The following is a 13,530-nucleotide window of genomic DNA, read 5'->3' as shown; positions in this document are numbered from 1 at the left end:
GTGGAACATACTAAGCAAATGCTGTATTATCTAAGTAAACGCTTATTATTGAAATACGAATCAGATTTCAGCCAGGGTCCACCTGTCATAAAGGGCACTGAGCTGTGCTGCAAGTAAACCACAGCATCTTAATCTATTTTTCCCTTTACCAGTAAACAAAACTGATCAAATGAAAAGGTTCACATGACATAAAATTAGGAGTAGAAACGACATGATGAGCATTGACAACGTGCCAGCCAAATGTGGTAAGAACAGAGGTGAAATGGTCCCTGCCCCAAGAAATGTATAATGCAGGACTGGGCCCTTGGAAGCAGGTCCACCAGCATGGAGCAGCTTGCAGGATCATGGCCTAAGCAATTCACATTCTTTCCGCTGACACTTAGTAATTAGTATGTGTGGAAAATTACCAAGCAGATTGTTATATTTATTTAACTGGAAGGGGATAACTGAAACAGGACAAAAATGGAGAAGCTGCTCAGAATCAGACAAGTATTACAACAAAGGGCAAAGTTCAGAGATCTTTCAAATGGCACCTGAAAGTCTTTATACCCCTGCACAACATCATGATGGTGGCACTGACAAGGTCCATTCAACTATGTACAACTTTGTGTTTTATGTCTAGATTAACCCCTAGATGTCAGTAGTTTCCACCTCATTTTATGCTCATGATTGCATTTCATAAGAAGTCTTACTGTTGACATCAAAGGGTAACCAAGAAAGCAATGTAAGTAAAGAACCATTAGTATAATTAAATTATGCCATGATGTAGGAAGCGGTTATTGTCTAAATAAGAAAAAAAATACCTTAAGTACAAGAAAAGGGCAAGAGAAACAAGCACCATCTGGATCACATCACCTGGTCTGGTCTGAAAGTATTCACCTATACTTAACAGGATGGGGGGGGGGGGGGAGTGTCTGTTGAAGAAACCACCTTTAATAAAAATAAGCCTGTATAACAACTCGTTATTCCTTAAAGGAAAACTCCAGTGACTTAGCATAAACCTTTCCAGAGGTCAACACTTCCTTTTCTTAAGAATGCTGAGTCTGACCAACACCTTCTACAGTACAATATCTTTTGTACCCCAGCAATAATAACTATACAACATGTTACATGTTATGTTACAATTTATAATACATGCTCCATTGCTCATCCACAGTTGTTCACAGACACTATTCCTCTCCCCACTAGACAGTCCACCAGCAAGCCAACTAGACTCTCCAACCCAACTTGATCAGTCTCCCAGTAGTGGAAGAGCAAGGGAAACATAGGGCGCGAATGGGAGATGGATTTGCCAAATGGGTAGTGCCTGGGCTGGAGGAGAACTAGGGATATAGCATGAAGGAGCAAACTGGATGGGGGAACCAACACAAGGGATGAAATATGATATGTATGCGTAGCTGCGGTATAAGGCTACCCTGTGGGAAGCTCCAGATACGGGAGATGGAAAAAAGATTGCTGCTTCAAGGAGAAGATCAGGAAGCAGTTCTGATGGTGGAATGAGTCTGTGAGCAGGAGAGAGGCAGTGAAGTTCTCCAGGTAACGAGAGGCTATACTGTGAGCAATAAGGGCTGCCATGGGGAGTTCCATTCATATTGCAGGTGGATCAGGAGGTTCTGGCAGGGAAGCAGGTGAAGGAACATTTTTCAATACAGATTCCAATTTACTTAAAAAACAGTGTTACGAGTCTTTTACTGTTCCTAATAGCTGCAGCAAAGGGTGAGCCAGTTTCTCTGTCTTACTGCCTGTCACCAGGTAAAACCAAAATACCTCCGTATTCCAAGCATTTATTTTTTTAATTTTAAATCAAAATAAATTTCAAGCGTTTGTTTTTTGTTTTATAGGTTTAAAGGTTTGTAAATTTGGCAAGTCCACTGGAGTTTTGCCTTAATGGACTGTCTCACTCAAATCTTTTTCAAGGAGCTAGAAATTCAGAGAGAGAAATACTACAGACTCTGATAACAGTGGACTCTGATTTAGCTCTGTCAGAGCAATCTTCTACTGCCTATTGCACTTAATTTATATGCTCTGACCATTAGCTTTGTACCTGAGCAGCTGGTGCCTTTGTGAAACAGTCCAGACGCCATGTTGCTATTGTCTAATCCTGTCGAGAAGAAGGCACCGCACAAGTAGAAGAATGAATTGGAGCGGATATTGTGCTAACTGAGAATCTTTAAGTTGGCCCCTACTCACAAGCCTTTCATCATTCATTAACAATTATGAAAATCTTGTGCGCTTCTCCATAGCAAGACTCTGGGCTTGTCTACACAGGCAATGTACAGCATTGCCACTTTGTCGCGCAGGGGTGTGAAAAAACACCTCCCGGAGCGCAGCAAGTTTCAGTGCTGTAAAGCGCCAGTGTAGACAGTGCATCAGCGCAGGGAGCCACACCCCCAGTGCTGGTAGCTGCGCCCCTTGTGGAGGCAGGTTTTTTAGAGCGCTGGGAGAGCTCTCTCCAAGCACTCTGCCGTGACCACACAAGCCACATTAAACTGCTGCCACGGCAGTGCTTTAGCATTGCCAGTGTAGACTAGCCCTCTAGGAGTCTTATTGCCCCAGGCAATAAGACTCATAGACACCGTCCACCATCAATCACAAAGTAAACAGTCACTAAACATTTTGCTGCCTGAGGCAACTGTCTGTTTAGGTGTTTAGTAAAGCTGACCCTCCATCTCAGTAGTTTCAAATCAACATTCAGTGTATATCCATATAAACACATACACAACATACCAGTGAGTTTCCTGGTTCAGGGGCCAATAACAAAAAATACATACATTTACAGCTATAATTATTTTACCATTGCAGCAGTGGTCACACTTTAAAGTTTCTATTGCTTTGAGATGTGTTACTTGAACAAGAAATCTGTCTCAAATTAGTAGAAACATTTTAAGTGTGACACCTGACAGTCATCCATACTTCTATTACAGTTAGGAGCAATACTTAAAGAGGAATATCCCTACAAAGTTTGGGACTAGGCTAGCTCCCCGTCTCCACATACAGTATTTCCACAGCTGAGATCAATGAAAGTTCTGAAACTGAATCCCTATTGATTTAAATGGAATGGAACCAGCAAGTACCATGTTTTCCAAGAAAGGCACATGACCCTGGAACATGCCTTCCACCTACCACACAAAGCTTGGAAGGGAATATAATAGATATGACAGCATCCTGCAATATCATGAGCAAACCTTATAGAATTAAGTTAAGCCTTACTGAATTACATTTAACACCTTTGGGGACCATTTTATTGAAAATGCAAATGTTTGTGTACTGTTGTGGGATTGTATGAAACTTCTTTAGCCAGAAGACCGGACTGATGCAATATCTGGGAGACAGTAGGAATGGCAAAGGACTTTTTTGGGACAAAAAATGTGAAGTGGATTTCCTAGGAGATACTTGTGGGGAGGAGAATGCAAAAGACCAACTTTGAATCCATCCTTTTGAAGCAACACAGTGAGAAGAGCAACAGGCTGTGTTCTGATTACCTGCTCCTGAAAACTACAGTTCAAAGACCTTCATACTGTATAAAGAAGGGGATAAACTTTTCATGAGGGTGCTATTTCTGAGCTAATGCTGTTATGAATTTGTGACCACAAAATAAACCCTTTTTGAGGATCTGAAGGACTTAGCGAGAGTTGGGGTACTCTCTGATAAGCTTATTAGCATGCATGTAGTTCTTTTATTGTTTGTTTATGTTTTCTCTGCAGTGCTTTTACCTTAAGAATAAAATAGGCTTCATAGGAAGTGCTGTGTGAGAACTTCAGTTGTTGGCAATTGCCCTGTCTCTGAGGGAAGAAATGAAGCAGGTCTGCTTAGGCAGACTCTCTTTTGCTGGAAACAACAGTGAAAGCAGGGAACTTTTCGACCTGGGAATATCCTAGTAGGGAGGGAGGGAGACATGGGTCTCCACCCGAGAAAGGCAACTGCTAAGGAGCTGGAAACTTGCTGAACAACTGAAGGGAAAAATGCATGTGCAGTTGCCCTGAATCATGACAGGGTACACACAATTGTTATAAACTAAAATAAATAAAATAAAAAGAGGCTCTGAAAACTGTCTTCCTCCATTTTGAAGTGAGCATCATATCACAAGCCAGACTTGGCGAGGTTCTTCTTTTGTGAAAGGTACACACATAAGAACAGAACATAAAAACATGAGAATGGCCACAATGAGTCAGATAGGTGCTGGTCCTGACAGGGGCTGCTGTCAAATGCTTCAAAGGGAATGAACAGAGCAGGGCAATCATCAACTGATCCATCCCATCGTCCAGGCCCAGCATCTGGCAGTTGGAGGCTTAGGGACACGCAGAGCATGGGGTCGCATCCCTGACCACGTTGACTAATAGCCATTGATGGACCTATCCTCTGCGAACCTATCTAAATATTTTTTCAAACCCCTTATACTTTCAGCCTTCACAACATCCCCTGGCAATGAGTTCCAAAGGTTGATCTTGCATTTTTTGTAGGAGTACTTCCTTTTCTTTATTTTAAACCTGCTTTTATTTTATTGGGTGACCCCTAATTCCTGTGTTATGTAAAGCGGTGAACAACACTTATTCACTTTTTCCATACCAGTCATGACTTTATAGACCTCTATCATATCTCCCTAGTCATCTTTTTTCCAAGCTGAACAGTCATTTTAATCTCTCCTCATATGGAAGCCATTCCATATCCCTAATCATTTTTGTTGCCTTTCTCTGTACCTTTTCCATTTCAAATATGTCTTTTTTGAGATGGGGCAACCAGAACTCCAAGCACTGTTTTAGGTATGGGCAGACCATGAATTTATATTGTGGCATAATGATATTTACTGTCTTGTTATCTGTCCCTTTCCTAATGGCTCCTAATATTGTTAACTTTTTTGACTGCTGCTACACACTGAGGGTATATCTACACTACCTGCGAGATCGGCAGGCAGCGATTGATCCAGCGGGGATCAATTTATCGCGTCTAGTCTAGACGCAATAAATCGACCCCCGAGTGCTCTCCCATTGACTCCTGTACTCCACCGCTGCGAGAGGCGCAGGCGGAGTCGACGGCGGACTGGCAGCAATTGATTTACAATGGTGAATACACCACGATAAGTCGATCTAAGTACGTTGACTTCAGCTACGTTATTCACGCAGCTGAAGTTGCATAACTTAGATCGATTCCCCTCCCTCGACCCCCCTCCCCCCAAGTGTAGACCAGGGCTGAGTGGATGTTTTCAGAGAAATAACCACAATGACTCCAAGATCTCTTTCTTGAGTGGTAACAACTAATTTGGACCCCATAATTTTGTATTGTGACAAAAGTTCCTCCTCTACCTTGGTGTGTCCTATGCTTATTGGCGGATTTGCTCACCTCAGAGATTCACGGCAGCCCTCAGTTTGGCCAATTTCAATTTCCTCTGGTGGAACCCACAGTCCAGGTCAACTCCTCCTGTGTCTAATCAGGAGTTGGGAGATTTGGGGGGAACCCGGGCCCGTCCCCTACTCTGGGTTCCAGCCCAGGGCCCTGTGGATTGCAGCTGTCTAGAGTGCCTCCTGTAACAGCTGTGTGACAGCTACAACTCCCTGGGCTACTTCCTCATGGCCTCCTCGCAACACCTTCTGTATCCTCACCACAGGACCTTCCTCCTGCTGTCTGATAATGCTTGTACTCCTCAGTCCTCCAGCAGCATATCCTCTCACTTGCAGCTGCTTACGCGCCTCTCCCTAACTGAAGTGAGGTCCTTTTTAAACCCAGGTGCCCCGATTAGCCAGCCTGTCCTAACTGATTCTAGCAGCTTCTTCTTAATTGGCCCCAGGTGTCCTAATTAGCCTGCCTGCCTGAACTGGTTCCAGCAGGTTCCTGCTTGTTCTAGAACTGCCCGTTACCTTACCCAGGGAAAAGGGATCTACTTAATCTGGGACTAATATATCTGCCTTCTATCACTCTTCTGTAGCCATCTAGGCTGACCCTATCATAGTATGTATAGTTGGGATTATGTTTTCCAATGTGCATTATTTTGCATTTATTAACACTGAATTTCATCTTCTATTTTGTTACCCACTTTTGTAAGACCTCTTTGTAGTTCTTCACAGTCTGCTTTGGACTTAACTATCTTTAGTAAATTTGTAACATCTACAAACTTTGCCACCTCACTGTTTACCCCTTCTTCTAAATCATTTATGAATAAGTTGAACGGGGCTGGTCCCAGAACAGGTCCCTGGAGGACACGGCTATTTACTTTTATTCATTCTGAAAACTGACTATTTATTCCTAACCTCTTTCCTGTCTTTTAACCAGTTACTGATCCATGCGGGGACCTTCCCTCTTATCCCATGACTACTTAGCTTGCTTAAGAGCATTTGTCAAAGGCTTTCTCAAAGTTCAAATACACGTGGGGTCCCTTCCTCCTTTTCACTGTGGGCTGGAGCCTAAGTTAAGCCTCGGAAATAAGCAAAGGGTTTGCTCAGGTAACATAATTTAAAACTTAACACCATTCAGCTTTATTACTATGACTAGAAATATCAAGATTAATAAAACTCTGCCTTTATGGTTAAATTTGTCAGCAAACTTTTAGACTGTCACATTATGAATCACTTTTATGTACTAAACCTCCTGTGCTATGACAGCACAAGTATATTTTAAGTGTAATTTAAGGCACAAAGATTCATAAGTAATTATGCAAGTGGTTAAACACACCCCCTCTCCTTTCTTTGCCAGCATTTCTTGTTCATTTGAATGGTTTATGTTTCCATATGTGATGAAATTCTGGTCCACCAAAGTCAATGGCAAAACTCCTATTGACTTCACTGGAGCCAAGATTTTGCCCAAGGTATTTTTGTTACTTCCCCCAACTGTATTTTTTTTAAAAGAGGAGGCAGGAATCTGCCACCTTGATTCATTCACTGATGCAAAGAATTTTTAAGTGTTTTGTTCACTTTCAAGGTTCTATGGTTCTGTAACAAACTATTCTCATCTTGTCTCATTCCCGTTAGCTGCTTATTGATATTTTGGATTGTGCAGTTTTTCTCTAAACGACTTATGAAGGAATACCAAAGATGACAATATATCAAAATATAGATTTATCATGCCTAGAAGCTCCTGGAACTCAATTTAGCAAATTGTACACTACAAAAACATGACCACAAGCTCATGGACATAGTAGGAAATTCTGGAGGCTTTGCTATTTCACCACCACCACACATTTGGTCAATACTAACTTCTAACATCTTCTGTGTGTTGAAGCAACTGTGAATTTAATATTGAGGAATTACATATAGATGTACTAAGGGGTTAATCTGCTGTCTTCATATATCAAAGCTGAATAGAAACCATACTAAAGTAGTATTTTTAACTCTTCAAAATCATGCCACAATAAATTGCTTATCGCTACCAGATAAATATCTGGCAGGCATGCTGAAAACCTGGAGATTTATGGAGTAATATCCTATGAAACCATTACTATGCCAAAGCTCTTATATCCATATGGCTTTTAATGGTTCAGATAATGTGAACACTATGCATTTAAATTTAGGGTGGCAGACTTAAGTGGAGAAAAATTCAACATATTAATGCTCACCATAAAAAATCAGCGGATGCTCCTGCTGGAATTACTTCCAAATAGTTCAGAATTTCCATTAAACTATCAAAGCAGTTCAGGGAAAACTTGTCTCTGCTTGACAGAAATATTATAATGAAAGCAATAATAAAATCTGATTTAGAGCTAGAAGCTTTTCCAAGCACTGATATCTCTGAAATTATATGTATGGTATGCATTAATCTGTTGGACTATGGTTTGAATAGCATACCCACTGGGTCCCTAGTTGGGCTGTGTTTTATATCACCGAACCTTTCAATATGTTTCTTTCAAAAAACGTCTCCGGGAAAGGTGTTAGTTTTCCATCTGTGTTGCCATATTCAGTTATGATGTGCAATACATTTTAGGACATTAAAACAGTGCTTGTGAGAGAATTAAAATACTGGAGACACAGATGAGTTTCCTAGAGTAAGACAATAATTTACTTGGGACATAGATGTAACAGGTATTTATGCTATTGGAGGTTTGCTATAAATGACAATCAAATCATTCAAAAATGCAACTTCGCAACTGTTCTCTCCTCCTCTCCCCCTTCCTGGCAGCAAGCAAGCAAGCAAGCAAGAGAAGAAAACAAACCCATCTTCTGCCATCACCAGATGTTCAAAGGGGCCACTAGTCCAAATATCATTGTCTTCAGTACTTACCTGCACATCATTCACTCCCTCAATAGCATATAATTATCAACAGTCCCATCATCAGATGAGGGTTCTTTCCCCTAAATTTGAAAATGTCTTTAGAGTGGCGTCCATATCAGACTTCCAACACAATGCTGTTTTCCTAAGGTCTGAACCTTGCATGAAGAAAACAGTTTCATTTTCACACCCCTTATCACTATCTTGTCAGTTTTGTTTTCATCACACTTGCTTTCCTTCAGATATCTTGCTGGCAGGAAATTGCTAATGGCTTGGGCAAGCCATCCTTCACTTAGTTTTATCCAACTAAACTATAGCTAAGGAATGTGCAAGCTTTTCATCTTAATTCTATGAAGGTTTCATATCAGTCAAGAAGTAGCTTTGACCAGTTATTGAGCAAACTTGTCCTTGTTTGTACAAGGAAAACTGCACAGTTTAGAAATCAGAACTACAAAATTCTACTTTGAAATAGACATTGCTTCACTAACATTCCCTTGCAACTAGTATCAAAAAGTCCTTTTTCTACCAGTATGTTACTGATTAAAGTCATGCATTAAATTAAGAATAAAAAGGATGAACCACACATACCTACTCTTACTTCTAAATTGATTTAAATAAAGAACCTGGGATATAATAGTCAAGTAAAAACAGAAGCAGTGTGAAATTTTTAGAAGGGTTCTCATTCTTTTTGTCTACTTGGGAAAGGAAACTAGGGCTTTCTGACGAGGCCTCAATATGAGTGATGGAATAATCTCTCAATATGAAAATTTTACTTACTTAAAATGAACTGTTAGCATTTTCTGACACAAACTTAAAATTTACTTAATAAACAAAGCAATTTTTTTCTTCTGAAAGGCCACAATTTACTTAGAAACCACAACTGCGAAAACATGACAGATAAACAAGAATCCTAAAACCCAATCAGCCTAAAAATCAGACCACATCTACTAGTTTTAAAATTGATAATATACAAATGAACACGTTACCTTCCTTTTTCAACAAGCAGCAGGACATCTATTTTTTCTCCATTTTGAATCAGACTGCTGATTGCTGAAAACAAAACATAATGACATTTTCCTCTTGGAAATATATGTAACAGATTTTAAATGACCAAAGGAACATGAAGCTCATCAAAATGTTTTAAATTTAGCATGCATTTTGAAAAAGTGACTATATGACAAATTGTCAAAGCATAAAACCATAAACTACAATAGATCACAAAAGTATATCAAGAAAAACAACTTGGATAATAACCAAGTAAAAATAAGCAGATTTTTAATGTAAAGTGCACCTCACTGTTTTGCTGTATCAAATTAACCTTAACCTGGAAAAAAAGCATGTTACAGTACTGTAAAGGCGCAGAAGCAAACTGGATTCAGCTTGCTTGTATTCCAACGACTGTGAATATTTACAATGTCATATTATGGAGAAAACTCATTAGCGTAGCGTGAAGACCATTTTCGCTCTTGATTATGTTGATTTATATTGGGTGTGTCTATATAGGTATACATAAGTACACATACATACATAGTTACCCTCCTATATAAAAGTCTACATATCGATTATATGTAACATACGCCACTATATTTTTATAAGCAGTATTATCTAATCAGTAAAAGGTCTGCTACACACAAAAATGCTTCAACTGAGTTTTACCTACCTACAAACTGGGCTCTTTGAATAGGTAATCTCTTTCAAAGAGTCTATGGAGTATCTTCATGTTGCCATCTACTCAAGAGACGGCAAAATCTTGAATTTCAATCAAGTTCAGTAAGCGTATCCTGGTGCATGTATCAAATGCCAGTAGCTTCCATTTTTGTGTCACATATACACAATACCTCATTTAAATTCACAGGTTTCAGAGTAGCAGCCGTGATAGTCTGTATTTGCAAAAAGAAAAGGAGTATTTGTGGTACCTTAGAGACTAACAAATTTATTTGAGCATAAGCTTTCGTGAGCTACAGCTCACTACATCGGATGCTATTGCTCACGAAAGCTTATGCTCAAATAAATTTGTTAGTCTCTAAGGTGCCACAAGTACTCCTTTTCTTTTTATTTAAATTCACAGTTGCTTGAACACATAGAAGATGGGAGAAAAAGTAGCAAGTGACTCTGAAGAATTATTATTTTGTAAACTTCAGTTACCAGTATATAATTCAATTTCCTCATTAGTGGGAAAGACCCTTACTTTCTGGCAATTGAAAAGTTAGAATCTAAGGAGGATGGACAGTCTGGGACCCTAGGAATTCAGAAGCAATTATATCACTAGTATTACAAGACATCCATTCCATCATCAGAATCAAAGCAATACTACTTGCAGAATGACCAATATTCAAAAATTAGGCCTCCATGCATCCTTGCACAGACAAACGCATAGCCAAAAAACCCTGAAATTCTGAATTCTCATAACTAACTAATCCCCAGTGCAATTGTTTCAGATTTTGATGTCCACAGACCTGGCAACTGTAAGTCAAGCCCAGAAAGTATTCCAAAGATTAAACGTGAGCCAGACGTATGTGAATTCATGAAGAAATAGGTGCTTTTCACGGTACTGATGCGGGAAATTAAAGGAGGCCAAGAGATCTGCTGGCTTTTAAGTTGCTTTGAAGTGCAAAACAGTCTCAGATATAACAGCTGTGCAGTTGGATAGAGCTACAAATAGATACAATAGCAGCATGTATGAAGAACTACATAGAAAGAGATAATAAAATTTATGAAGAGCATAATTTCTAACCTTTTCTTCCCCCTGCTCTATATTCCATACTACCCTGCTCTGTATAATTATATTATAAAACTAAAGATGACTCCAAAATCTAATTACTCTATTCTGGAGCACAATGTAACATACTATAGAATGTATTAAATAAATATACTCCTATCTTCCTCGCATCATGAAATTGAGCAAGGAAAATTTGATACCAAAAGTAACAGAAGAGTGAAAAACACTAGATAGCGAAATAGTTTTCTAAAAGGATTATTTTTTTCCAGTAAATTTGCATACTTCAAAACTAGACCAGTCATTCATCTCAAGAATAATTGTTGAATGTTTCTGCACTGACAGGAATAAAAGACAACAGACCCAATAGGTCATATATTATTCTATGATCCTGCACACTTGTAAGAATGATACTACTATAACTAGACCAGACTTGGTTTACTAACTATGATGCTGTGAAAGTGGCTTTAAACTGGGCAACCAATGGAAAAAGAGAAACAGATGTAGATACAGAGTATGAGAGTGGATGGGGATGGCATTTGGTGCATGCAATGGGATGTGTGCACTGAATTCCTTGACACTCATGATTTTAATGTTATACAGATATTCCCAAAAGCGGAGATTAGAATAAGTTTCTTAGAACACACACTAATACATTTCATATATTCTCTGAAATCTTACTTAGCTCCTGCAGTCTCCTTAGATGTATTGAATCCGCTTGAGCATTCTCCATTTCAAGACAAAAATGTAGACTTGACTTATCTATAGCAAACCAGCCTTTTCTCCACTGATCAAGATTATGGCAATCTTTGTAGTACAGCTGGCCAATCAGATCATAGTCTCTCTTTAACAAACATTCAGCCACAAAGGGGACAAAATGCTGCCAAGAAAAATGAGAAAAAATAAGCCACTCCAAATACCAAAGATATACGTACATAAAGTAATAATGCCTATGTATTAAGTGGGGATGAGGTGACAATATAGATAGATATTGCACCCCTTAATAAGGATAAAAAATAAATACATAAATTAAATCCTAAAACCAAATGTAAAATGAGGAATAGTAAATTTTTACAATTCTGATCTCCTTAAGCTTGCAAAGTCAATGATCTATTTTTATTATAAGTAATGTAACCCTTACGTACCTTGTTTTATTTCAGTAGAAAATTTGCGGAAAGCATAATTGTAGCCATACACTGCTCAATTGATGTAAGCTCCTATTGCGTGCATCAGGATCTATTGATACTAACCCTACTGAGACACGAGCACATCTACAACCATATTCTTAAGGGCAGTGTTAGAATGTTGCGTACCAATTCTCCTTGTCTTTCATTGCATTACCTCAATACACACGTACAGTACAACAGATGCTTTCTTCTGCTGTACAAAAAGCCTTTGCACACCAGACAGATCAGTATTAGTCAACTTGCATTAAAGAATGGTTTCCCAGACAATTCTAAGCTAACAATGCCACTTTATATCCCATGTAAAGGCTCTTGGCCTGACTTGAACAGATAATTATCAGCATTACCTTGGCTATTGCCCAGGTCCATTTCCTCTGTGAATGTGCAGTTTCCGCTCCAAATAGAAAAACACGTTCTGACAGTAAGTAGATTTCAAAGGTAAAAATGGCCCTAAAGCAAGCAAGAGAATAAAAAAGGCAGTTGTATTTAGGCTTCATAATATGAAATAGTCAAGAGCTCAATTTTTCTCTCTCTCTCTCATGCTCTCCTTATCTCATTCCTATGGAAAATCCATCTGCATTTTTCTTCTAATGTTACATATATAAAGTAGCTACTACCATAAAACAGCTTATATTATGCAGTCATAGCAGGATAGTTACAGTACCTTTGACGTCTATACGTTTTGTGAGGGCATTGCATATTGGGCTTTGCATTAAGTTGAAATGAAAATTTCATTGGAAGACTATTACTTGAATTTGCAATTCTATGTAATTTCAGGACAAATATTGTTGAAATACATTCAAAACATATTATGCTTGTTGAATATAAATGGACTATTTACCCACTAAAAGGATGTTGCAAATGATTAAATATTAATACATAAATAATATTAAAACGTACCTAATATTTTAAAGGTTGGCGAATCAAAATTCACATTTTGCTAATTGCAACATAAAAATAATGATGCTGCCATTATCAAAGAAAATCAGCCTGAATTTCTAGCCAAATTTATCAAATGATGACTTGATCCTTCCTATATGAATTAGTACAATGTTAATGAGTTATGATATCCGCTCTTTGACCTCTCCCCCTAGTCCAACACATTTGGGTTGTGACTCTTCTTCAAATACCGGAGGCAGTTCAGATTTGTCTACAAGCTCTGCGGATTCCTCATGCTCCTTCACCCTCATTCCAAGCGAGCACTTCCAAAGTTATATGGAAATTCTTATTATTAATAGGCTATGCATCTCAATAGTAACAGCTTATACTACTCCATTAAGAAAAGACATGAAATTCAAGAGGCCATCATATAGTCACCCAACAAACTTCTCACGTGGGCTGGACTGGAGGAAATATTCCCAGAAAGGAAATGAGGCAAGGAGTTTTTAACTCTAGACCTTTCACCCAGGCAGATACAATTGGGATGTAGCAAGCAGT

At 38.8% G+C, this 13,530-nt stretch overlaps 1 protein-coding gene across 1 annotated transcript in view; it reads right to left on the bottom strand.

Moving 5' to 3' along the window:
- ARAP2 (ArfGAP with RhoGAP domain, ankyrin repeat and PH domain 2) overlaps nucleotides 1-13,530 on the bottom strand; it is a 196,585-nt gene that overhangs the window by 76,198 nt on the left and 106,857 nt on the right. Inside the window, exons 17-19 of the mRNA XM_073342319.1 lie at nucleotides 12,441-12,543; nucleotides 11,591-11,789; nucleotides 9,180-9,243 (exon numbers count right to left, since the gene is read on the bottom strand). Coding sequence (XP_073198420.1) covers nucleotides 9,180-9,243; nucleotides 11,591-11,789; nucleotides 12,441-12,543 — 366 coding nt within the window. The remainder of the gene's footprint in view (nucleotides 1-9,179; nucleotides 9,244-11,590; nucleotides 11,790-12,440; nucleotides 12,544-13,530) is intronic.

Source organism: Lepidochelys kempii, chromosome 4 (assembly GCF_965140285.1).
Source record: "Lepidochelys kempii isolate rLepKem1 chromosome 4, rLepKem1.hap1, whole genome shotgun sequence".
Classification (NCBI taxonomy): Eukaryota; Metazoa; Chordata; order Testudines; family Cheloniidae; genus Lepidochelys; species Lepidochelys kempii.
This window is presented reverse-complemented; position numbering and strand designations above follow the sequence as displayed.